This window comes from Balearica regulorum, chromosome 1 (assembly GCF_011004875.1).
Source record: "Balearica regulorum gibbericeps isolate bBalReg1 chromosome 1, bBalReg1.pri, whole genome shotgun sequence".
Classification (NCBI taxonomy): Eukaryota; Metazoa; Chordata; class Aves; order Gruiformes; family Gruidae; genus Balearica; species Balearica regulorum.
Window position 1 is genome coordinate 214,992,677 of NC_046184.1, and position 26,534 is coordinate 215,019,210.

Consider the following 26,534-nt stretch of genomic DNA (forward strand, 5'->3'; position numbering starts at 1 on the left):
ACCAGTGCAGAGGTAAATCACTTGTTCTGATCAACTCAATTAAAGGTCAAGACTCCTTCTGCCTTTTTTGTGGGAAAGACAGAAAAATAGCATCTTGGAAAAATGGAGATTTCCTTCTGGTAGTAGGCAGAGAGGGAAAAACAGTTGCTGAGCATCTCCCTCCCCCCCCCCCCCCCCCTTGTTTAATATAGTTTATTCATCTGTAAGTTGTAGTGAGTAACTTACAGCTACTGTCTTGCCAGACTGCATGAATTATAGATGGCTCTTTTATGAGTTTTCATGTTGACTCCAGCAATTAGTATGCGTTGGACATAGTTATCTTTATGGCATCTACTGTAGCGTAGGTTTCAGCTCTTCTGACTTTTTAATTGCTTTCTGTTTTAGCGATCAGTCATCTGCTTGTCTTGCTGAGGAATGCAAAGAAAACACAACCAGCTTGATAGAAACTTACAGTTCAGTGTGGAGCATCAGGTTTGAAATTATGTGGTTTACCAGAAAGAAAAATGACATAAATAGAAGATCTTTGTTCTCTTTTTTTTTCTTTTGTGTGTGTGTGTGTGTGTGTGTGACACACAGTAGTGCCAGAACGCTCCACATATGTTGGGGTCCAACTCTGCTAGATGAACGGCTCAGGAACCTGTGCCTGTGTTACAGGAAAGCTGCAGGCATAAACTTCATGATTTTGAGCCATATCTACTTAGTGCAGATCAGCAGACCTGCACGTATCTTTGCAAGTCTGTGTACTCTGAACTCTTGGACGCCACTGTTGGTACTGGGGGGGTGCTGTCCGCTGTTCAGTACCTCCACTTGCTCTGTCTTGAACTGCCAAGTGGTTTCCTGAGTCTCTTGTCCCCTTGTGTGTGGTTGTCTGTCACTCCTTCCTGTCTGCAGAAGTGTTCTGTAGGTGTGAAAGGAGAGTTTGTCAGGTCTGCTGCTCAACTCTGCTGGGGCTGAGATAATCTAATTTAGCTAATGGGCTTCAAAAGTTGATGGGGAGGGGCAGGGAGCATTTGAAAGCCGCTGTAACTTGACTTATGGCAGTCATAGGTTGCAATGTGTAATAAAACTTTTATTTTCTGTGTGCTGAAACAACTTTCAGTACTCCCAAATGGCTGCAGAAACAATAGTCCTCCATCATGACTATGCCTTCCTAGTGGTGTCTGTGGGGTTTGGGTTGAGTGCTGGTATTTTAATATATATAGTAGTTGAGAATAATTGTGTCTGCAGCTAAAACATATTCCCTCATCTGACTACAGTTGAAAAGTTCATGTGCTGTTTCATTGCTTCCACTGTTCACTTAATCATGCTGTGGAAACGTAAGATGAATTTCTTAAAGCATGGTCACGCTGGTGTGCAGAAGGAAGGAAGCTCACTCCAGTGATGCTTTGCGTTCCTGTTAAGATGGATCGGGCTGAGCAGAGTGACTCACTTCAGTGTCATAGCACTGATGTTATGCTGGCTGGTGAAGCAATTGCCTGGTGCTCTGAATTTGAGCAGGGCCTACACAAGGGGGGTTGTTTAAAGCCTGCTTACATGTGAATTGGCAGGAGATTATTTTAGGAAGAAGAGAATTTGCACAGTCAGCTAGCCTACGGTGAGGGAGACAGCCACCTCTGTAACCACTTGGGATGTCTTCATGCTCCAGACTCTCAGCTCAGCTGTAAAGCCCTGGAGAGGTGGGTGTCATTCTGTCGGGATAGGGTTTCATCCACATACTCTGAAGCCAACAGAAATTTAAGTATAACAATGTTGAGTTTGGAGGTAGGCTGTGTCTCTGTATCACAGTGGGAGGACTCATGTAAGCAGGTTTTTGGTTTTCCCTTTAATTACAGGGTATAACTTCTGTAGAACCAGTATCTCAGTTTTGTGGGCTGAAGGATTTCTCTCACCGTCCATCTCCAAACAGATTCAATAGCTCTTTTAACTCTAAATACAAGACTTTGATGAGGAAGAAGGTCTGGGGCCTTGAGCGAGGAGAAGAAAGGAGAGGGTGTACTGTAGGCTTTGTCCACATGAAAGTTGCAGTTCTCAAATAGGTGTAAAACAACATTGTTTATTAAACTACATAACTTCTCAGCATTTACTTGCCCATTCAGGGAATAATATAAGATAAACAAGAGCTTGTACTGCCAGTGTTTCTAGCCCTGCGGTAAAACAGTAATTCACTTGTGCTCTATCCTTTCTGACTGAGGAATTTTGAAAAACCCTCTTATATTGAAGAAACTGTGAGCAGATTTCCCTGGGGTTTTGCAGTGGTGTAACTGAGAGTGAGGATGCTTGACATCCAGAGGTTTTTCTTAAATTTTCATGGTGGGTTTTTTTTTTTTTTTTTTTTTTTTTTTGCTTATGTTCTTTTTCCTTCCCCCAGCACTAGGTCAGCCTCTGCCTATAATCTGGGAGGGTGTTTCTTGCTCTTCTCAGTCTTTTTCTCCAGCCTGGAGCCACATGCTGCTCTGTTCTCTTCCTTCGGTCTGATGTTACATCCATTCCCCACTACAGTAAACTTTACTCTATCCCCTGCTTAGTCCCGTGCCCCTGACAACAGAAAACGGCGATTCTCAAGTCTGGCCGGTGCGGGAATCTTTGGCTACACCTTTATTCAAACGCCCGTGGGGTCAGTCAGGGTGTTCCAGCAGAAAATGTGGTGCCCATTCCTCGGGAGGGCCATTTGGCAGGCACAGAGCTGCTAACATTCATTTTCCTTCTGCTTCCCTATTTGCAGCATATTCCTAGCACCCTCCCAGCAATTTGCTTTGTCGTGGTTAAATAAGCAGCAACGCAAAGAATGCAGCTCTTACGTGGCACTTCTGCTTATGTCGTTTCAAATACTTTAGCTGTGCCAGTTCAGTACCAACCATTGACACCGCAGTGTGCAAAGCCCATCAGTGAGGCCTCAATATCTTCATGTTGCACAAGATATGTGAGCAGTAGTGGCTGCCAAATTTACCAGTTGGGTTTTGGTTTAGACTTTTTTCAACTGCTTAGACAGGAAGAGTAGTCGTTTACACCGCTTTGTGGCTGCACTCCAGCTGTCACTTAGTTCTGCTCTGTTTTATACTGGAGAATGGCATGAGGCTGAAGCATGAGTGATGGGAGATGCACAGGGCACATGCCGGAACACGCCCAGACAAATGCACAGCTTATTTCCCCCCACCCCTCCCAAACACCAAAACTATCCCACCATTAAAATCAATACTCTAAATGCTTATTTAAAATTCCGTTGCAGAGTTGTGTTGGGAGGAAGCAGGGTTGGAGTCAAACCTCTTAAAAAGCTCCCTGTGTGTGAAAGCTTGTCCAAAGCCTGACGGGCTGCGCAACACTGCCAGCCCTCTTGTTTAAGAGCAAGTGTGAAGGGGCTGGGAACCAAATAACTGGAGGAGAAGGTGGAGCTGCAGACCAGCCATGGCTTTGCAGGCGACAGCTAGGGAACCGCTGCTTTCAGCAAAGTCTAATGTTGCTGCTGAGTGCCTTCTGCGGGCAGCATTTGCCTTTCTTAACTCCCTGCAGCTGTGACAGCGGTGTGCCCTGGGTCCAAAGCTTGACGAGCATCAGTGGCTTGGCCAAAGAAGATGTTGAAGACTGGCAGGGCAGTGTTGTGTGGTCCTAGGACTATCGTGTGGTTGTGGGATCTGCTTGGAGTGGGACCCAGTGTGGTTCCTCTGAGTCCAGCCTATGAAAAAGCAGCTCCCTGGAAGCCAGCAGCAATCTTGGCTTCTCACTTGCAGAGAGCAAACCACTTTTGACTTTCTGCCACCCAATAATTCTCTGAGTGAAACATCTTCCCTTACTGCCTGTGAAATTCGTAAAGCTGTTGAACTGCTTTTTGCACCCAAACAGAAACTGTTCCTGCTTTGGTCTTTGTTCTACAGTTAACTCCCAGCTTTCTTTTGAGAACATAATGCAGACGAATTCCAGTTTCCAGAAGGATCTTGTTGCAGCCAGGCTATGTCTGGAGTAATGCTGATCTCATTTGGGTGGAATAAGCTCGTTGTTGCAGAATAATCTATTACCCTGTTCCAAAGCTTCCGTCTTTAAATCCGCACAGCAGGGATTATTTACTTAAGGATTTATGTGTGTGTTGGGGATCTAGTTTTGTTTGACCCTTCCAACAGAACAAAATGCAGTCAACTTTCCGGCTGTTTGAATTGCACCTAAAGCACGTTGCTACCGCGGGAAAACTAGAGCCGGCTTGGGACCAGTGAGGGTCATGGCACTGTCTCTGAGATGACGTGGGTACAGCTCTGCCACTTCCCGGCCATCTCTGCCTCTGAGCCAGTTCAGCAGCTTTTTAGCAAAGGAGCCTGAGCAGCTGCATCGAAACTCTTTGAGCGCAAACTTCAGTCTTTCTGCATCACGCTGTGCTGGAGGCTGAGACAAACCTTTTGAGGTAGTTTTTAGTAGAACTAGCATGGATCTGAGAGGCCTTAGGAGCTCGGCAACTTCTTGACTCCTCTCTGGTATCACTGCTCTTTGCTACCTTGTATTTACCGGTCTGCCTCCCCACCCTACGCTTCTGCTCCATGGTTTGCTTGAGGATTGGCTGTATCGTGAAACAGGCTTTTCTTGATTATCAATAACTCAAACACTTCAACGTAATTTTGTTAACAGGAAAAATTTGGAGCTTCAGTAGAATTTTTTGTCCTGACACTTGGTCTGCGTTGCTATGAGGTTACAGGCTAGTCTGCAAATACCTTCTTGTGTTTTATTTGGCAGTATGTAATTCTAGTTTACAAAAAATAAATTCTTACTTCTTTTCTTTTTCATATTGCTAGTAACGCCCTTGCCAACTGAAGATGTCTAACAATGGAATTGAAACAGAAGACAAACCGCCTGCACCTCCAATGAGAAATACCAGCACTATGATTGGATCAGGAAGCAAAGATGCTGGGACTTTAAACCATGGCTCAAAACCTTTGCCTCCCAACCCGGAAGAAAAGAAAAGGAAGGACCGATTTTATCGAGCTATTTTACCAGGAGATAAAAGTACAGTATTTGTCTCTTCTTATCAACCTCCTGCCTGAATGCTCCTCTGTTAATGACCTTAGTTAAGCACCTGATGCTTAGTAATGATTTAGGTTTTGTTTGTTTGTTTGTTTGTTTCCTGCACAACTGTCTTGGTCATTTTGGGGTATGTAAGGTGCTGGCTGTAGATATGTTTTTTCTAATGATTAATCCTGCCACAATTAATCCATCCTGCTTACTCTGTTTTGTGGTCCTTCCCCCCTGCCTTTAAATGATGAAAGCAATGTCCCTGAAAACTGGGACCAGCTCTGCCACTTCAAAGCCTGACTTGCCCTTAATGGTCTTAAAAACCATAATTTTTTGTACCAATTACGAACTGGCCAGTTAAAGGTGGCATTGGCAATTCCTTTGGTGGGGAGCAGGGGGAGGTCTTTTGTTTCTTTGTTGTTTTAAACAGCAAATAATTTGAGTTAAGCATGACTAACGGGCCATCTCCTGCCAGGCCTGTCATATGTTACTGCATGGTCATTTACTCTGTTCTGGAGTTTGGGTCTGACATTGTCTACTTGCTGTTAAGAATAATCTGTTACTGCAAATTCTTGCACATTTCTTATGAACTGAAGGAATTTTCTCCTGTTACAGGGACTGTAACAGATGGAAATGGAGATAGGAACTGTGAACTGTACATTAAATTCTAATTTTTAAGATCAGGATATTTTAAAACCCTCTCTCTCTCATGAATCTTTTGAAGTGATGTAAGAAAAAAAAATCTCCATCCCCTAATATGTGCTGGTTTCTTTTTATATCTGACCTATTTTTTGGAGTTTCTAATATATCAGGATTTTGTAGAGTCTGCATTGCAATGCTATCTGGACACTGGATAACTAAAGCCAAGCCTAGGTATCTTCAACTTCCTGGACTTCAGGAGGAACCGCCTCCTAATTTTTGTTAGCAAAATGACTAATTGGAGTGATACTTCCACTAATTTCAATAAGATGTAGGTTCATTTTCTACAAAATATTGCAGAATTCATTATTATTATTATCTGATACCTTTGGCAAGTTTGGATTGTTTTACAAACATGGATTTTTGATTCTGCAATCCAGAAACCCATGAACTCTGTGTTAGAAGTTTGCCGGATCTCGGTTAGAACTTGCCATTATGAGTTTTAATCCTAAAGGGCTGCAGGATTTTTATGTTGGCTTACTTAAGGGAGTGGAGTTTTCAAATTTGTAGGCTCAGCAGTTGCAGAGAACAAAAATATCACCTGAAATTTATGACAGTAAAAGAAATACAACCTGAAATGTTAGTTAGAACTGGATTTTAAAGGAGAGCTGTGAAAATGAACGGTTCAGGTAAAATCAGCAGACAGGCTGCCACTGATTTGAAGATGCCTGCGTTTACTGAAGATTGGCCAACGTGGCAGATGCTTCAAGACATGAGAGATTTTTGTTTAGCCAAGCCCAGCAGAGCCTTCTGTTGCAATATACCTGCCCAGATAAGAATGGTAGCTTGTCCTCTAATTCTTGTCAAGCAAAAAATACCTTTAACACTGTAACCTTCACTTCAGATTGGTTGATTTGCATCTTATGAAAACTTATTCTGATCTCATGATGACAACTAAATTCCCAGTACCTCCTGCTGTTTAAACATTCATGAAATTCCCAGGTGTTCAGAGAGTCTCTTTGGTTTGTGCCTGAAATAGTTTGGGTGTTATTTGTTAGTTTGGCTGAACTAAAAGGGGAGTTGACTTCCATTTAGTCAGAGGAATATAATTTTGGGCAAATCCATGACTTTTGGATCTTTACCCAGGGAAGCCAGTGATTTGTGTTTAACTTCTGCTGGGGTTGCAAAGAGCCTGCAAAGATCTGAAATGCTCAGTGGTTAATTTTGCTAGCAAATATGGACGTGTGCTTTTATGCTGTAGCCTGAGAGCTGCTGAAGTTGATGCTTTCGGTCCCTTCAGAGAAGTCGTAGCTCTTTGTGCAGGGAACAGAACTGGAGCAGGCACTGTACGAAGGACAGCTAGGAAGATGGTTGAAGGGGTTGCACTTTCTGCAAAAGTGCAGCTCAAACACGTGGAGTCTTGCTGTAGAACAGGCGACAGACCTGTTGAGAGCCTGTGGCTCCAGATCAGAGGGGAGGCCAACAAGGGGAGGACATCTTGAGGTCATCTTATACAGGTTGCTGGGTCAAGAAGGGAAGTTCTAGCTGAAGGTGCTTTGGAAAGTGTCTTTTCCGTTGCGCTATCCCTGTGCATGAACAGAGCCGTGGTGTAAAGGACACATGGGGCTTAAATCCTGGCACTCATACGTGTTTGCACACTTCCATTGAGCTGTGTCCCCTTGCCACGCTACTCTTGAGGTGTCATGCTCTGCCTGCAAAATTTAGGATGTAGTTTATAGTCCTGATTTCCTCTGTCCCAGACTATTAATACCTAAACAGATACTTAAAAAAACCTGACAGCTTATTACTGGATGGGTCCTATCCAAACAGATGCAACTCCTTGCTTTCAACAAGGAGTTGTGAACATCTGAAGTTTTTTGGAGTCAAGGCTCATCAGTGTCCTAGCTGAGGGTATGAATTCGGCTTGAATGTGGCACATTTAGCTCCTCTGAGCTCTGCTGAGCTCAGCTGCAGCTTCGCACAGAGGCAAGGTTTTAACCACAAGGTGACAGTTTGCAACACCTCCTTTCCGGGGAGCACTTTATTCAACGTTACCAGGGGAGAAGACATTTCTCATCTCACTGTGCTTCAGGATGGGCTCATGGGCTTACTTTGCGGTGAGATATTGTGCTTCCTAAGTGCAGCTCAAGTTGCCAGAGCTTCCTAAGAAAACTTTATGGCTGGCTCTTGTAACAGTGTCAAATGTGTGAGGTTTTGAATGAGAAGGTGGTAAGGTGTTTGTGGAAATAAAATGCTTGGTGGTAGGTAGGCCTTCTTAATCAGACACATGATTTCTCTTCTATTTATTTTGTATTTAAGATTCTTCAAGGCTTCTTGACTCATTGCAAGGATAAAATAATCTCTGTAGAGGGGGATTAAGTGTTTAGCAAGATTGGGAGTGCCCGTCTCTCATTCTTTTTGTCTTATACCTCCTGCTATGACATAAATATCTGCTACAAAAAGCAATTATGATATTAATGGTTTAATATGTTTAGGCTTTTAGATCTGTCAGATTTTGGATCAAAAGCTTCTGAAGTTCATTGTCATCTGAGACTGCTGGAGGAAAATCTCTGAATTCATGTGCCTGCTTCGTGTGCGTTCACATGATGATGAATTCAGTCTGGGAGCTATAAAACCCAGAGTGTGGCAGGTTGACAAATTTAAAAACTGTACAGAGCAATTATGGTTTCACCCACTGTAACATTATCACTAAGACAAAGTGATTTTAGTGTGAGTTTGTGGTAGCTGTCCCAAAGAGTTGTTGAGAGTTGGGGAACATGCAAAGGGTTGAGATGCTGTAGGAAATAGTTGCAGGAAACTAAGATACTTAGGAGAGCATTAACTGCTTTGGGGGTATGAAAACAATGTAAGTCATAAATGCAGAAAATTATCTTCCTGTTTCTATATCGCAGTGTAGCCATACTGAAACTTTCTACCTACGTGCCAAACATGAACAGAGAGCTGGTATGTTGATGTGATAAGGGGCCATTATGTTATTTAATGAATCCTTCCAGCACTGTTTTTACTGTTCTGTGTAGCTGAGGCTCATTCAGGCCATCGTCTCCTGCTTTGGATAAGTTAGCAGTCATCCCAGTTTGCTGGTTGAATGGATACTGGAATGGTTGGTTTCAGATAAGTTCATTGGGATTTGGGGGTGCAGCAAGGAGCTCGGGCTGTCTGAGTGTAAAAATAAAAAAACACTTAAGTGTATTAACTTCTGGATAACGACTTAATGCCCTTAAGGTTTTTTAGGGATGCTTTCAAATCTACTGCAGCAGTCGTCCTGAACCATGTGTGGGTGTGCATCACCCGTGCAGCGCTCCTGCATAGTGGTGCTAGTACAGGTGCCCTCTTCTTCCTCACGTAAGTGATGGCCTTCTAGGCTGAGCGGACACCTTACTCTTTGGCTTGGAGGAATGATCTGATCCTGTAGACAGGCTTATAGAATATAGTACCTCTGATGGCTCTCTGCCTCTCTTTTCCTCTTGCTTTCCATCCACCACTAATGCGTGCAGCTTTTTCTGTATACCTGCTGGATGCAGCTGCTTGTTCCTTCTTTGGCAGCCCTTCGTGCTGCAGATGCTCACCATCTGCTAACCAGCAGCTGCTCCTGTCTCCTTCTAGCTCCCCCCTCTGTGATGGCTCCTCCAGCATTGCAGCTTTCTCTCCTCCTTCCCTTTGGCAACTGTGTCGCTCTTCTGCGATTCAGCTTCCCCCATCCCCTTTGTTTGAAAGAGGAATCGAAAACAATCTGTTCCATCTTCGTGTCCCAAATGGAGCATCTGATCCTTTTCTTTCTCCAAAATTACTCTGTGCGACAGTAACTCTGTAATGACGAGGAGAACAGTGCCAGAGCTGGCACTGAAGGAAACAGGATTTGGTCCTTTGGGGCAAACCCTGAGCATCTCTATACAACTAACCACCAGCAGTGTCTGAAATAATTGCAATATTGAACATTAGCCTCACAGGTTTCCAAAATACCTGCGGTTTGGCATTCATGTTGCCAGAAATGCACTGGGGAATGTCAGCCACAAAACAAATTCTGTTTGGCTTTAGATACAAAAGGTAGCAGCTGGGAAACACAAGTGGTTTAGCCACCTTCTCCTGGCTCTGTTTATTTTATAACTGCAAGCAGCAGCAAATCTGAGTAGAACATTGTTCTTCCTTAAACTGATCTCAATTTCTTGAATACAGTAAATATTAAAAGGAAGGTGGAGTCCTTAATATGTCATGAATATGGATGAACTTAATCCAAGGCATAATGATAATCTTGTTTGAAGACTCGACTTGAATATTTGCAGGGTGCATCTGCTTTGATTTATTTTCTTTCCTGTTTCTTCATGACTTCTCCTCACCTGCCAGATTCTGCCCTCTTGCTCTGTGTCTTCAAACATAGTTCTAAAACCACGTTTAGTTCATTTTGTGAACAGAAAAATGGAAGTGGTTTTGCTCACATAAGATTTTGTAGCAGAAGCACATGTTATATTTGGTTTTTTTCATAAACTCTGTTTTGAGGATGGAGGAAGTAATTTATAAAAAGTATTTGTAGTTAATTTTGTCCCTGTCTTAGTAAGTGGCAAGCGTGTATTTAACAGCACATAATATTTTTTTAAAAATTGCTTAAAACAATGAATAAAAAAAATGTATTCAAAACTACATGGCTCCCACGTACTGCCACTGTAGTGCTTTTGACTCTGACCTGTATAAGTTTGAGTGACTATTTAGGTAAATAGCTCTTTTACTATTAAGTCTAGCCCTACTGGTTGATACTTACATACCCAAAATATCAGTTTCCTTGTCTTAACGCTTGTCCTGTGTTACAGGACTTTGATTCTTGTCATCCACTCACTGTGGCTGCTGTTAAGTGATTTAACAAAGTTTTTAAACTTGCTGTTTGTCTGCCCCAGATCAAAGTCCTATGACTAGCAAAAGGGATGTGTGGATGGGTAGGTAAATTGGAAGTTATTGCGGAGATTTTAATTCTTGATGGATTTATGGATTCTTTTTGTCATTGTTGTTGTCTCTTCCAGCCAATAAAAAGAAGGAGAAAGAGCGGCCAGAAATCTCCCTCCCTTCAGACTTTGAACACACGATTCATGTGGGGTTTGATGCAGTCACAGGAGAATTCACAGTAAGTGAATCTGGAGGAAAAGACAACTATGTGGTTTGGCTTATTGCTGGGAGGAGCCAGGACCCATTAATCTTTTATATAGTAATGCTGGAAAGGCTATTACCATCATCCAGTTTGATCTCCTTTGAAACACATCTGCAGAGGTTACCCACTAATTTCTGCTAAGAGACTATTTGTCAAACTTGGCACATCCCAGGAGCCCAGGCTGCCAGCAAACTTTTCCTTTCCTGGGTTTTTGGCTGATGTGGACAGCAAAACATGGTGTATCTCTCTTCCCTTCCCCTCCTCTCCTCTTCTAGAGCTGGGTTGGGTCTACAGCATAGTCTGTGTCTGCCAAACGAGAGTTCCCCTTTAGGAGACAGAAAACTTCGCATAACTATTTATGACAGAACATGTATGTGCTGTCCTAAGGCTAAATGTCAGATGCATTTATGGGTTTTGTTGACGTGCAAAATACTATGAAGACAGAGTTGTATTTCATCATATTCTTCTTCTTAATTCGATTATGAGATGGTATTTAATAGCAGCAGCATTTGTATGTGAGCAAGCTGTTTTTACCTGTCTTTAATGTGCTTCTTTTTCAGGGACTTTGCTCTCCTAACCTGAATTGTGTGTACAGTTGTCTTTTGCATGTCAGCCTCTAGACTTGCCCAAGTTAACCCAGATGTACCAGCGGGGCATTACCCGAGTGGTGTGGTGTGTTCAGCCATCCTTTTGAACAGGGAGGGTAACTTTATTCATAAAGGATCCCAGTCATTTGCCACTTCATCTACACACCCTGTCATTCTTGCTGGTGGTGAAAGGTACAAGTCAGGTTGTACTCCAAATGTATTTATTTTCTGGCTGAAATGATGTGCCTGTAATGAAAGTCTGAGCTTCATATATGAGGTTGACCTCTCAGCTTTCCCATCTCTGGTTGCAACAGGCACCAAACTGCTATTATCAAAGAACTCTAGTGCTACAAGAAGACCCAAATAAATGTTCATTGCGCTAGATGCTATACAGTGTATGTTACTTTTATAGTCTTTCTTGGATATATGTAAATATGTGTATACTTGTGCATAAAGGTGTTTTTTTCACTTGAGGCTGTTTCTGAACTGCAGCATTTGGGTCTGCACCTTTCTCTCTTTTGAGTTTTGGTCTTTGAGGGCATAGGGCTTACCCAGAGCCCCATGAGCAGAGTGGCATTTGCACATCTGTGTAAGGAATGTGTGACTCGTAACACAGAGAGTAGCTAGGAAGGTATCTATCCACCGCCTCTTTTCCTTTCCTCTCCTCTTTTCTCCCTATTTCCCTCACAGCACTGAGTAACCCCAGAAAGTGTGGGGCAGAACTGTGGCGGCAGGTGTGTGTGCTGTGAACCTCATTAGGCTGTGAGCTAATGAGGTACATCTCCCCATAGGGAATGCCGGAGCAATGGGCGCGTTTACTGCAGACTTCCAACATCACCAAGTCGGAGCAGAAGAAGAACCCCCAGGCAGTGCTGGATGTGTTGGAGTTTTACAATTCCAAGAAGATCTCCAACAGCCAGAAGTACATGAGTTTCACAGGTACACGGTGATCATCTCATACAGCTGCTTTGTCCAACTTTCCGTTAATCATTACATGTGGGATTTCTTTCATTTAATCAACATCTGTCTTTTCAAGGAAAATATGAATGAGATTCTCTGGCTGCTCAAGCACCCCTCTTCCTTTAAAATGCTGTTCTGTTAATCCTGATGTATAACAATATAATCCATAATAATACTAATCCTGCAGCGTAGCTGCAAAGGAGGAGGTCAGTCAACTGGCTAAATCCCAAAACCCGAAAAGGTTTTCTGAAGCTTACAGCCAGCATCTGGAAAGCAGATCCCACAATGCTGGTGTTGGGTTCCCAGTGATGAAAATCACTGGAGAAGATAGGCGGCTAAATTTTGCACCAGTTTCAGTTTCCAGTGTGGGTGTGGATATTGCTTCGTGCATGCTTGGGGTGAGGGTCTCTCTGCTCCCGTGTGCCATGATTGTGGCTCAGCTGCTGGGTGCTTGATAACTACTGGCTGGATTCCTCTCAAAATCTAAGCTGCCTAGGTTCTGTGCCTTCTTTGTATGGATTCCCTGCCCACTGGAGGAGTCCTGCAACCGCCACTCCTTTTCCCTTTCAACTCTTAACTCCTTCCCCTTCTAAATATTAATCCCTGCTTTGACTCTTTTTAAGAGGGTAGTGCCATGTCACCAGAACTGGTATTAATTAGGAAGGCTCCAGGCAGGGATAAAGCACAAATCTTCCCCATATGTGCCTGGATAGTCAAACAAGAAGCCCGCCAGTTGACTCGTGGGGTCCTCTGTTGCTATTCCAGGAAGTTTGGGTGGCTGAGACTGAATGTTTTGCAGGTCTTGGGCTAGCTGCAGTGTCTCTGGTGGTGATTTAGCCCATTGAAAATATTTTGTGTATATGAATGGAGGACTGTATTAATTCAGGCGTTGCTCTGAGAAATTCCACCCTCCTGCAGCAGAGATTTGGGGCCCCTGGATTTATTTACAGAATTTTTTACCCTCTATTCCCATATCTGCCCAGTGTCGGCTTGTTCTGGGGAGCTGAAGGTAATGCCTAGGTTTGGGAGTCGCATTTTCCCCTGCCCCTTCCAAAGGAAATTTGTCCCTTTCTTCTCTCCCCACTGCTGCTGCGTTTCCAACTCATTTATAACGCCGTTACTACCTGTCTCTTTCAGATAAATCGACAGAGGATTACAATTCATCAAATACATTGGTAAGCCTTATATTCATATTCTGTCTTGAATTTGGGGATTTAAAAATTTGCATAAAGTAGTTAGCTACATGTAAACTTTTAGTTTGCTTAGTGTTTTAAAATCTGAACTGTATCAGTTTGTATAGTGAATACATGTTTATAAAAACAAGCATGCTCCTTTCACTTTTTTTTTTTCAGCTGAGTGAGAATCAAGTAGGCTGAAGTAGCTTTTATTAGTGAATAGTGAATTAGTGAATAGACGTTAGTGAATTAATGAATAGAAATAGTTCTGTTTTCATAGAAATTTAGCTGTTCCTCTACCTAGACTTTGATAACCGCTCTGCTTTCAGGTTTTATATGTTTCTATAAATATCTGTTATATAACAAAGTTTAATTACTAACCTGCAAGATCTGATTGACCAAAACTAGTGTTGATTAGTGTTGATTAACCAAACTAATCTGCAGCAGAAAAGGAAATAAAAGGTTCTCCTCCTCTCTACTTGACCTTTACTCTGTCCTTACCAGGGCAGGGCCACTCCTGTTTGCTTTGTTAGGAGGCGCGATACGTTTTTGTACGTGCGTGTGAGGTGGAAGAAAAAAAACTTTCATCATCTCTTGTTTTCTCACTTCCATGCCATCACCTAGAGTTGGCTCGTTCTGCTCCCTTCCAGAGGCAGTATATTCAGATCTGACTGTTTAGGACTCTCTGCAAAAAGAAGGTTTTGACTGTTGTTCATTATGACATATCATTGTACATCAGTCCTGAGGAGTTTAGAATATCTGAAGCTGTTGGATTTTAGAATAAATTCTGATAAAAGCAGTAGTTACCAGTATACTGAGATAGCCTGATGTTTTTGGAAGACACTGGGTAATCTTTAATTTTGGGGATATTCAGGAAACTCCTAGTACATAGGTGGGTTTTTTCGTTGTTTTTAACAGGCTAAGCTTTTGTGCTATGTCAAGTGCACGTTAGCAATTATAGGTCAGGGTGCTGGTGACTTCATGTATTTTAGGTTCAGTGAAATACTACGTTCTTTTCCCCCTCTGTCAGACAGAACTTTATACTTTCTCAGCTACCACTCTTAGGGAACTGGTGATGCACAAGCAGAACTGCTCTAGTGGGTTGAGGATCTTGCCAAGTTTATTTTTGAAATATTTATAGTGTAAAGGATGCCGTGAACTTCAAATCCAGTTTCAAATTTAAAAGGTTAAAAGTGACTTGGATTTCTAATCGCTATTGCAAAAAAATCCAGATAACTTTTTTTAGCCACTTATAAAACTTTTTCAAAAAAAAATCATTGTTCCTATTTTTCATAAAATTTTCTTTTAGAAAGCAATTTTAAGAGAGATTTTAAAAGATTTTACCAGATTCTGCTTCCAAAATCTCTCATTACTTAATTCTCTGTCACAATACCAAAGCTGATGTTAATTTGACCTCCCAATTTGTAGAGAAAACATTAAGATTTTGATGCAAATTAAACCATTTAAAGACTGAAATCTCCAATCTGCATGATTGGGGTTTGAAGCAAGCAGCAAAACAAAAGAGGCGACGTAAATAGGGACAGATATTTCCAAACCCAGATGTTTTTCCCGGAATTGCTGGGTCTGCCGTGTGGGTTTTGGGAAGGCAGTGAGAGCGCCCAGGTGGTTCTCGAGTCCTTGGGAAGAAGATTGCCATCACGCAGACAAGCGCTGTCTGAACAGTTGCATCGGGCAGTGCTGGACTGGCCCTCCATTTCCCAGGATCTTTGGGGTTCGACTTTTTCAGATATTGTAACTTGCTAGCCTGTTCCAATTATTATTATTATTTTGCTGCACTTGCTTCAATGCAGTCTCTGTTGGGAGCTTAATCTAATGTTTGTGATTTTGTTTATAACAAGCGATTGTTTTTTTTATTTTTGCTATTTGTGTAACCACATGCAGAATGTGAAGGCCATTTCTGAGACCCCTGCAGTGCCTTCAGTGTCTGAAGATGAAGATGATGAAGATGATGCAGCTCCACCCCCTGTGATAGCTCCACGACCTGAACACACAAAATCTGTGAGCAGAAATACTTCCTTCAGCCCCCACCACTGCCGTTACAGTTGGGTCTTGACTGTGACTCCTCATCCATGCTGCATGGCGTGGTGCTGAGCCCTTCCTGGGAGCAGGAGGGAGGAGTTGGGAGCCATTCCTTCAGGCAGAGCACCTCTGTATTATCACCTGCCTAGTTGAGGGGGCACGCAAGAGATTCCTTGCTTAGCGATGTTAGTTTTTAACAAGGTAACTATAGAAATGCATCCCTGACAGCAACAAGAACAATAAAGGTGAATAGAAGTGTTTAAGTCTTCATCTGACTTGTATTAATACGTTGGGTTTTTTTCTCAACAAAATTAGATATACACCCGATCTGTGATAGACCCTCTTCCTCCTCCTACCAGAGACGCAGCCACCTCTCCTATTTCTTCTCCCTCGGAAAACAGCACAACAGCGCCCGACATGCTGGTCAGGAACATGGAGAAACAAAAGAAAAAGCCAAAAATGTCAGATGAAGAGATCTTGGAAAAATTAAGTATGTCCTTTTAAAAAAAAATGTTAAATTCCAGGTCCCTGCTGTGTTGATTTCTCAAAATCTTAATAAGCTGCAATGTTTTGACATTCCCGTTTTGAGATCCCTTACTGAAGACATTGCATTGTCACTGTGTGCCAAAATTGGGGGCAGACGTAAGGAGGAAGCATAAATGTAAAGTGAGCACCTGTGATGCCAGCTGAAGTCCCTGGGGAGTTACAGATCCTCAGGCTCTCCAAAACAAGCCCTGAATAAGTTACATCCACTTAACTATGAAGCCTGAGATTGTTCTGCATCCTGTAGCTCTGGAGCGTGGATGATTATTTTGCAACGTTAGATGTAAGGTGTCTAAAAGATGGAGGGAAAATTAATACATCCCCAAGTTTGCCTCCCATAATACCATGGTGTAAAATGACTTGGTTATTTTTAAGTGCCTTAACATAGTGTGGGAACCCAAATTAGTGGTTGTTTCTGAGAAAAATTCATCATGTCTCTCTGTTGTGTCCTAGTGTCTTTAACAGTCCCTACCTTCAGCTCAAGTGCTCTTCTACTGCCTGGTATTTTTGGGTTATGCTGTGGCATATCCAACAGCTGAACCAGTTCGTCTGTGCAATTGATTGCTAATCTCAGCCTAGGCCAGTTTTCATCAGGGTAGAGCATTTCTAATTCTTTGCACTACTAATCCTGCATTAATTACGTACGTGCCTTGCTTGTCAGTTGGTGTAAATTGTGTTAGCACCTCTGTGGTCAGCCTGGTCTCCTCGGTTGAGGCTATACCCCTAAAGGTCAGTATTTTATGAAGCAAAGACTAGCAGTTAGATGAAGGAACATTTAGTCTGAGGGTATAACTTAAAAAAATAAATTAAAATGGCATCTGAGAACCTCATTCCTCTAAACGAAACCTAAATTGAATTGATGGCATGTTAACTGGAACTGCTCGCTATTGGAAAACTCATACCCATTGTTTCAAAACAGCAACTTCACTCACTCAATTAGCAGGACCTTTGTACTGCTAATTAAGGATTCAAGCCATTTTTGTGACCATGTAGGTCAAGCAGTGACTGCATCAGGAAAAACATGCTATTCTAATACCAATACACTTATTTCTGTAATTAAGAGAAGTGCAAGTGCTACTCTTAGGAGTGGTGGGAGGCAGATGTACCTTCTGACACCTTGCTTGCTCCAGGAAGTGGTGTTCAGTGCTGAACTGATTCTTTAACATTGGAGGGTTTTGTTATAAATATACAGGGGTGTGTGAAGTTCAGTGGCCACTGTTAGGTGTCAGCTTCTAGATGTGGGCTACTCAGAAATATGTGATGAAGTTTTAATTGTGTTGTAAACTGATGTTTTTCCACTGAGGGCAGTGGGGGTTGTACCTGTGCAAAGACATGCAACCTTTGCATGTTTTGCTTTGACATGTGAATAAACCGATTAAAGTCTTAAAGCATATATATATTTACACGTACTGAAGATGTGCAAAGGTTAAAAGGAAGCTGATAAATCTCCACCTCTTAGCAATTAACGCAGCATTGTTGCAAACATTAATGAATCCTCACCTGACTCTTTGGGAGGTAGGAAACATTACCCCATTTTACAGATGAGAGCATTAAACAGGACAAGACTGGAAACTGCCTCTTGTCACTGCAGCATTCTGTCCTATCGCTGCCTTGGGGAAACATTTGCCTGTCTCGCAGTCTGAACTTGTAGCCTGTGTTAGGCTTCGAGGGAAAGTATTTGTCCAAAAATACTTGTGCTCAGGGCAGACAACGTTGCTTCCGTAATTGTTCAGTGGGTTTTATATAGTCAGATTTCTCTTCCCACCCTCCTCTCCAAACATGGACCATATTCCTTTCCTTTACATCTGTCTGCCCTAAACCCTGCAGGTTTGGCTGCTCTCCAGCGGTGTCTGAAAATAGCCTGCTCTTACTCTACTTGCTACTGGATTTCTTGGCCTAATGACCATGAGCAGTTTCTTTGCCAATATACATCTGTTTAGGCTCAGCCCTAGACCCCTGTGAAAGCAGCACCATATGTTGGCAGCTTGAGTGACTTGCAAACACCAACTCAGACGCAGCTCTGCATCCTTTGATCCTATTAGCCACCCTGGTGCTGTTAGAGAGGAGACTTGCTCCCAGCTGAGCTCTAGGAATTGTTGACTCTGATTTCTTCAGCCTAAAAAGGATGTGATTCCTACCTGCCGTAGAGGTGTTATGAATGTCAGTTAATGTTTGCAGGGAGCGTTGAGTTTCAGTGATGCTCCTTTTGTCAGCTGCTCTAATTTACCCCTTGCAGGACTCCAACACATCTACGCAGCCTGCCCTGATACAGAAAACATTGTGTTCCGTGTGGATAGCAAATCCACCTTGAGCCTTGCGGCCCCTCATTGCCCCGTGTTGCAGAACACCAGGCAAAGTGCTTTTCCCTCTGAGGGATGCAGTAATACACTTTCTTCTGGCTGAACAGTCACATCAGGGGAGAATGAGCTGCGATTGCCTCTGGTTGCTCTCCAAAACCAGAGCAATGCTGCAGTCATGTGGAAACTGCTGCTAAAACCTGCACTGACTCTTGGGTTCCTAGAAGAGCAGCTGAGCAATGCCCAGGCCAGGGGAAATTTGGCTCTGAAGGGTCTTTCCGGCTTCCCTCCTGAATCTTGCAACCCAGTCTTTGGGTCAGTAATGGCTATGATCACACTGATACAGAAACGTCGTAAATACTTTTGTTCTGCCAGAAATATTGTCATGGTGTAGGGAAATATTTGGCTAGATTTACAACAGACTTTTGGCTCTAAGATAAATGAGGCCCTGGCCTCCAAATTTGGAGGACGTTGCAGTGCAGGGGCATCTTAGGTCATCTGGTGTGTTGATGCTGGGTGTGACTTTTAAGTTGCAGGTTTCCAGCAAATAATTGTATGTACATGTGTGAGGTCTATGTGTATGCATCCTATGCCTAGCAGTGTTCAGTCACCAGCTGCTAGTGACGATTAAATGTGCTTAATGTCTGTGTTCCACCATTTCTGACGGGAAATACCCATGAGAGGGGAATGCTGCAGCTGGTACACATGTAAATAACTGAGGACTTCCTCGGGGTTCTTCTGCCTCTGGATTTCTGGCAAGTGGTTCACGAGGCTCAGCAGCGCCCGCTGTGGCCATGGGGCTGCTCTTAAAGTACAGTTGGTTCTTATAGCTGTATGAAAAAGTTCTTATAAAATCTTCTTGGTTTTTTTATAGGAAGTATTGTGAGCGTGGGCGATCCAAAAAAGAAGTACACGTGTTTTGAGAAGATTGGACAAGGGTTAGTATACACTCCTCTGTCCTATACCTTTCCTTATGCTAAGGAAGCACTGAAACCAGGCTAAGTTAGTTTGCTGGAAAAACTGTTGGTGATGCTTTGGAGAGTTTATTTTGGTTGGTTGGTTTTTTGTTTTCTTTTTATTCTGGTTTTTTTTTTTTTTGGGGGGGGGGGGGGCGGGGTTTGGTTGCTTTGGTGGGTTCCACACCCCCTCCCCCAGCTCTTCTCCCTTTCCGGGCAAACTCTTGAGTCACAGGGACTGGGTTTTTTTGTGTGATTGTGTTTTAATATAAGAAAATATGTCATTAGATGATCAGGTTACTAAATATAGCTGCAAGCAGGGAAGGAACTGCTTATTTTCAGCATGCAAGACAATCTTCAAATTACAGATTTGTTTTCTGAATCAACTCTCCTCGATGTGGGTGTTGTGCCCCTCTTAGCAGGGTAAGGGGAAAGAAGGAGTTGGGGAGAGGCTGAAGTGAGGCAAATCAGTGCAAATCACTGAGGCCTGCTGTTAGCTCTGTGTGCTGAGGCTCAGACTCCGGTTTCCCTCACTACAAACGCTGCATTTGTTTACTTTTGCTGATCCTATGTGCTCTGTAATCATGTTGGGCAGTCTGCAAGCCGGGGCGGTGCAGTCATGCCAGTTTAAAACGGAATCTACTCACGGTCCTACAAGTTGTGCTAAGTTGCTGGTTTAGCAGCAAGGGTTTGGGTGACCATAGCATCCCTTAGTAGGAGCTTTGTTCCCCATGAATTCTCTGGCTTCTGCTCCAACAGCAGCCTTGGCTCGGAAATATTTCAGATGATATCTACCACTGGAGTTATTGCATGAAAAGGAATGGGACTGAGAGCACTTAAAGAGACAAGTGGGAAGGGGCATGTGTTAAGCTCTCAGTCTTGCTAGGAAGCACTAATAAGTGTTTCTTTTTTCTTTCCTCTCTTTTGTTTAGAGCCTCAGGTACAGTTTACACAGCAATGGATGTAGCTACAGGACAGGAGGTAAGTGCTACCAGAATACCACAGCAGTGGATTTTGGATTGTGTCCTAAAAGTTCAAGTTAATGCTACAAAATAAAGACAGTCTTTCAGGGGTTCATGACATCTTATTTTTAATGAGGTATTTATTTACTTACTAATGAGGCATGGTCAAGTGGTCTGAGCAGAGAACTGGAAAAAATTATTTCCCAAGTTTTGATTCCTGAATCATTTCATATTTGTGAAGAATGTTTCTGTGAGCACAAAGGCTAGAAGCAAATGTTCAGACTGGATGGTTCCTCAGTAGAAGTTTATCTCTTCATCCCCAAGATTCCTGCCTGTCCTCATTTCAACTCTCTTATATGCCCTCTGCTCCTTTGCTTCCTACACTTATGCTAGTTGACTTGCATAGAAATAGTTCCCCTCCCACCCTTTGCCCACTTACTTTCTGCCCTTGACTTGAGAGACAAGGAATGTCTGTCTGTCTGTTTTTCCCCACTCCTGAATATTGAAAAGTGCCCTGCGTACTGCACGCATGCATAATACACTAGTAGTAAGGGATACACAGGATCTGTGGAAACCATTATTGCTAGTGTATGCATTATTCCAAATATATTTATGAAATTCTGCAGCAATGTGTGTTTACTTTGCATTTGTACAATGCCAGGGTTATCCACCAATACATTTTGTAACTCTGCTTTTTGCTGAAACTCCTTCACCCCCTTTTCCAGTTCCTGAGGAATTAATACAGTTTAATTGCAGCCTCTGAGGAAGGGGCATTGCATTTCTTTTGAAGCAATGAGAAATTTTATAGGAGAAACAACTCCTTTGATGGTTTTCTGCTTTCTTTCTGGACCCCTTCAGTGACTCCCATGTGAATATTTGAACCTTTATGTTACAGCAGACTTTTAAATCCTTCCCGTCATTGGGCGTTGGATTTTTGAATTTGCATTTGGGGTTTCTGGAACCTTGGCATGCTGTTGACCTATTCCTTTCTGTGAACAATTCTTCGAGCTCAGGAGCTAGGTGAACAGCAACACATTTTGGAAGCACTGGAAGGAAACTCCTTTATTTTGCACTATACAGGAGCCTTGGGCAGCTCCCAGGGTTAAAAATACTGAAAATTTTCACTGATGATGGCTATCTAGCATAACTACAGCTGTTTATTTTGTACCCTAATGCATGGGACAGTCATAGATAAGGAAAATGCCCCCATATGCACTTGGGCCATGGGTCTACCTTGGAACAGGAGTGAGGAAGTACAGGGACCTCTCTGAAGCTCCCTCAGTATTGGTCTGGGATTTCTTTATCTGCATCAAACGCCTTCCCTCTCTTCTTCGTCTTTCATTCTCCTCTCTGGTCTTGTGCAAAGAGCAGCATGGGGGGTTTTGTTTTTGTCTTCTTTAAGTACTGTTTGGCAGCCTTCATGAATGCTGTGGAAAAATAGCATAGTGTCTGTTCTTGCCTTCTCATGTATTGGCATTTTTCTATAGTCTCCACTGCTATACTATCAAAATGCTAATTGTATCCATCTATATTGGCACTCTGTGGCTTGTTTCTTTTAATCCTTGCTTTTGTGAGCTGGAGTTACTGGCTGTCCTCCATTCGCCTAGGCCTCTTTCTCTGCAAGTAGCAGTTTTGTAAAGGCATAATTAATTTCATTCCCTTTGCCTAAATATCGTACCAAATACACTTGGGTTGCAAAGTCTGTGGAAGTGTTTTTGCCTCCTGCTGTGCTGAGTAGTCTTGTTGATTTGAAGGCTTGTCTGAGGGTCAGGTGCTCTCATGAAGTACTGGTAGTGTGGAGACTTGAACATAAGAGTTAAAAACATGTTATATCCTCCTGGTTTTTGCGCGTATACGTGCAGAGTACAAGCAGAAAACTGCTATGCCAAAGGGCCACAACTGATGAATCTGTCCCTATTTCCCTTCAGTTATGACTGGGGGAAAAGCTGAATCCAATTCACTTATTTTCAGCCTTTTATCTAAACACTGGTGCTTCTTTCCCCTAGGTCTTGCTGTGACAGAAAGAAATAGAATTACCACCTTGAAGTACTAAGCTTAGGCTATGTTATTTACCACCATGCATGGCTGCCCCGCTGTAGATATCTAGAAGCACAGATTTACATGAGAGTGAAAAAAAAGCCACCAAAAAACTTCCAGAAACATCCAATCCAAAATAAAATTAATAAGAATCTTTTAGGAAATAAAAAGGTTTTGATATATCAGTCCATAGTAGGGGATCTCGTGTTACCAAGAAGTTGTAGATGGAGATGGATTATGTCCAACTGTGACATAAAGGTCCAGTATGAAAACAGTAATTCCCCTTGTCCTTTTTGGCATCAAGGATCCTCCAGCATGTGTGGAAATGGACTGGCTGCAGGAACTTGCAGAGTTACTAAATGTCTGAGCATCCTGTGATGAAAAAGTGCTTTCCCGCTTCACGTGAATGTGGGACTAAAATAATCAACACTGGTACTGGCAGGTTTCGAGGGGACTCCTGTAATAATGCTTTACTTGGTCTTTCTTTACTGCAGGTTGCAATTAAACAGATGAATTTGCAGCAGCAGCCCAAAAAAGAACTGATTATTAATGAAATCCTTGTGATGAGGGAAAACAAAAATCCCAACATTGTCAACTACTTGGACAGGTATGTCATGATTTGAAGAGTTCACAAAGGGACTCTGGAAAACACTTCCTTGTCACTGTCTTAAGTGATCTTGTCACAGCTTACTGCAGGTATAGGACAGCCTTGCATCATTTAATGCGTGTGGCAATGTTGGGCTGTGGGTGGCTTGGTGGTCTCTCTCCATATCCTAGGAGAAAAGGTGTCTGAATTGGTATTAGTGGGGTGTCTAGGCTCTCTTTAGAGATGCTGGCAGCAAAGGCAGCAGCAGTATGTGGTCTGGACACTGTTTTTCACCTCTCTCCTTTGCCAAATTTGACATAACAAGCCATTTCCTTCCTGCAAGTAGAGAAGAAATAGAAATAGTTTGAACGATGTTATTTGTATTTGCACCTCCCCTGTCTGAATTCCAGAAAACAGTCACAAACTGTCAGCGTTGAAATCTGGGGTATACTGAAAGCCCAACAGGCAAAAGCGTTGCACGGTGACTTGAATTGACCATCAACATAACATCGGTGCATTGCGTCAAGCCTCTGGCATTCACCTTATGTTAAAGGTACAGCTAGTTCCAGTTGAGCTGCAGCAGGATTTTCAGTCTGCTGCTCTCAACATCAGAATCTAGCAGTTTGGCTTATTGTAGGGTAAAGAGTGCCTAGACACGGTGAGCTGTAGGCTTTAAGGCTTTAATATCTTGGCAACTCTCTTTTTTTTTTTTTTTTTTTTGAAGATGCAGTGGAGGGACGTGACCTAGAATCTTTTGGAAATCTGAGAGAAAGTATTTGCACACTTGTTTGCTTTGCATGCATATCAAAATCTTATCAGCTGTTTCTTTAACAGGTTTCTTTAACAGCCTTTTAATGTCTTAGCCAAAAAAAGTACTTCTCGTCTGTGGCAGCATCAGTTGTGATGCTGAATTTATGTAGTGCTGTGTCCTAAGCATAGCTGTAAAGAGCTACTTTGTTGAAGGGACAGAAAGTCTGCTCTTGAAATTTTGTGGAAGGGCTGTGGGCACAGGGAAGCAATGCTGGGCAGACGCCCTCTCCTTACAAAGAGCAGAAGGATATTGCTTGTGTAAAATGAAACAAGTGGTGAAGAAGAGTTAAGAAATGCATCTGGGCTGTAACTGTTTATTTCTTCTGGCTGATTAGAGGCTTTGTTTCAGCAAAACTGTTTGAGACACACATTCTTCCTGTTAGAGAGCATTGCTGAGTACATGCACTTGCCTTGTCTAGCCAGTACATCCCAGCTGTAGGGTAGCTGCACATCCTGCTGTCTTGTTCAAACTTCCAGCAACAAAAGCTTCTGCTTTTGTCCTCCACTTTCTCTCACTCATGTTTTTCAGAGGGATTAGCTTTTGTTTGAGTGCTGCGAATGGACAGAGCGGCAACTAGGATGAACATGGGGGTTCTTGTGCCTATTATGCCACTTCAGCTTTGCAACTGCAGAATCCTGTTGCTGGGGGGCTGCCCCCCTCCTGCCTGGCCTAATGTGCCTGTTTGCTTCCTGAGCACTGGATGAAGCTGATATTTGAACGCCGCTTGCTGGCTTCTGCCTATTGCTGTCGCAGAAGGAAGAGGAAGAATGCGCTTGCCCCTATGGGACGTGGTTTCTTTTTTGCAGTTGTTTTTGACAGTGTCTCCCCTTCTGAGTCCCTAATGGGAGCTGCAAAATAGCCATTGGTATAAACCAGCTCTCGCTTCTCTTTGCCTCAGCTCCTGCCTTTATGCAAGGGTTCCCTGTGCTTTATTCTCTCTTACCTGTATGGCCTACTTGCTCGTGGTTAAGAGGTCTGGCTGGCGTACTGTCCCCTCAAACATCACTGTGCAAACAGTGCATTTATGCTTCAGATAGCTTTTCTGCTACAGCGTAAGTGGCCAGTGTTGCGCGAAGGTGTGCTGTGATATTTAAGGTAGTGACATGGCCTAATTCAGCTGTACTTAGGAGCTGAATTTAGAAGCATCTGGCTCTGGAGACAATGACACTAGTTTTTCTGTGCAGACAAGCAGCCACTTGTGCTGAGTTACCTTCTGGAGGTGCCAGTTTCTTTCTACTGTGTGAAAGAGAGTCCCTCAGAGCCCTGCTTGTAAACTCGGGCATCTAAACAGAGGCCCAGTGTTAAGCAAACTCCTGCCCTTTGGTTTCTTTCTTTCTGAAGAACTCTCCTTAACCTAATAAAGCCCACAAATCCTCACTTTAAGTGGTATGCACTGTTACTCTCACCCCAACCCCAAACTCAACTAGGGCTGGAATAAAGTGAATAAAGCTGAAGATGTATGGTAGTTATGCTAGAAGAAAACACCAATTTCTTTTCAGGCTAACTTCATGATTGCATGTTAGAGGCATGTTACTGGTGCAGAAATCTGAAATGAATGATCTTGTTCTTCTGAGCAAGAGCAAATTTTAGAAATTTTATCAATAAAAAAGGACTATGACTGGTGTGCATTTGTGATAGGGAAGGGCTTGGTGGACACCTTCGTAAGGTATCTAAGTGGAAGCTGAGGAACACCTTACAGGGGCAGACATTTCGTGCTCTTGCAGATGGATGAAGAGAACGCTGTAGACCACCTCCTTCTTCCTCAAAGGCTTTAATCAGCTTTTTTTTTTACTGCCAGCCTTGTTTTGGAAGGTGACTGTGGGTGTCAAGGTGTGACACCATGCTGTGCCTGGCATCACATGGAGAGCAGCATGTAGGTGTACGGACTTCCTGGTGGTGTCTCCAGAAGTGCTGAGAGAGTGGTTTTGAGGCACACCTACAGCAGATAGCTCAATGACTAAACCTGGCCTCTGCTGCGGCAAGAGAGTGAAAAGATCCCCGAGACGGTACCACCCCAGTCTTCTGAAATGACATTCGCTCGGAAGCAGCTGGCGGGGAGCCGCCATTAATTCCATCTCCCTGCACGTTATGTCAGATCTATCAGTTATTGAGGTACCTGTGTCTTGGCACGTGCCTTAGGCTGCTCACGGCACAGCTTTGGTTCACAGTGTGGTTCTTGGCTTGTTCCGTCCCTTTTGGCTGTGGAGAGATACCAGCTTGCTCCCAGCATGTGAAACCTGAGATTGTCACGCAGGAGCGGTGGAGCCCACTCTGCCCCCATCCTCACAGTCAAGTGCATTTGGGCTGCAGAGGGTGCTATTGGCAATGAAGGGAAGCATCGTGATGTCCAGGGTGGCACTGATTTGTTGAGATAATGCTGATAAAATCTGGAGAGAGCCTGGTTTTGCAGAAGTCATGAAGAAGCTGGAACAGCATAGGGGCAGGAAGGAAGGGTGTGGAGGGAGTGGTTTTCAGAGTCCTTTAGAAGGTAGATGACCCACCGAGTTGGCAGGACTATGTCTGAAAGCTATTCTGCTGCTCCTCTGTCACTCCGAGGGGCTGCTGCGGGGGTGATACTGCTTTTGCTGGCACCCGTCATGCTGGGGAAAAAACTGCCAGTGCATCAGCTTCTCTTCCGTAGTGGAGTTGGAGACCTGTCTGTGTCCTGTGTCCTTGGGCTCTGTATCCTGAAAGAAACTCCAGACTCTGCCTCCCTGCATAGTCTTCAGCATCACCAACCAAGATACCATCTTTGTCTCCAATATTAAAAGCTCTCCATAGCTGTAACAATTCTGTC

The 26,534-nt window shown here is 43.2% G+C and overlaps 1 protein-coding gene across 4 annotated transcripts in view; it reads left to right on the forward strand.

The window, feature by feature from the left end:
• PAK1 (p21 (RAC1) activated kinase 1) overlaps positions 1-26,534 on the forward strand; it is a 79,939-nt gene that overhangs the window by 40,606 nt on the left and 12,799 nt on the right. For all 4 annotated transcript variants that reach the window (XM_075742549.1, XM_075742548.1, XM_075742550.1 and 1 more), the window contains 9 exons: positions 4,773-4,983; positions 10,659-10,759; positions 12,162-12,309; positions 13,468-13,505; positions 15,408-15,524; positions 15,861-16,035; positions 19,260-19,323; positions 20,274-20,322; positions 22,835-22,947. In XM_075742549.1, the coding sequence (XP_075598664.1) occupies positions 4,794-4,983; positions 10,659-10,759; positions 12,162-12,309; positions 13,468-13,505; positions 15,408-15,524; positions 15,861-16,035; positions 19,260-19,323; positions 20,274-20,322; positions 22,835-22,947 (995 nt within the window). In that variant the 5' untranslated portion in view covers positions 4,773-4,793. The remainder of the gene's footprint in view (positions 1-4,772; positions 4,984-10,658; positions 10,760-12,161; positions 12,310-13,467; positions 13,506-15,407; positions 15,525-15,860; positions 16,036-19,259; positions 19,324-20,273; positions 20,323-22,834; positions 22,948-26,534) is intronic.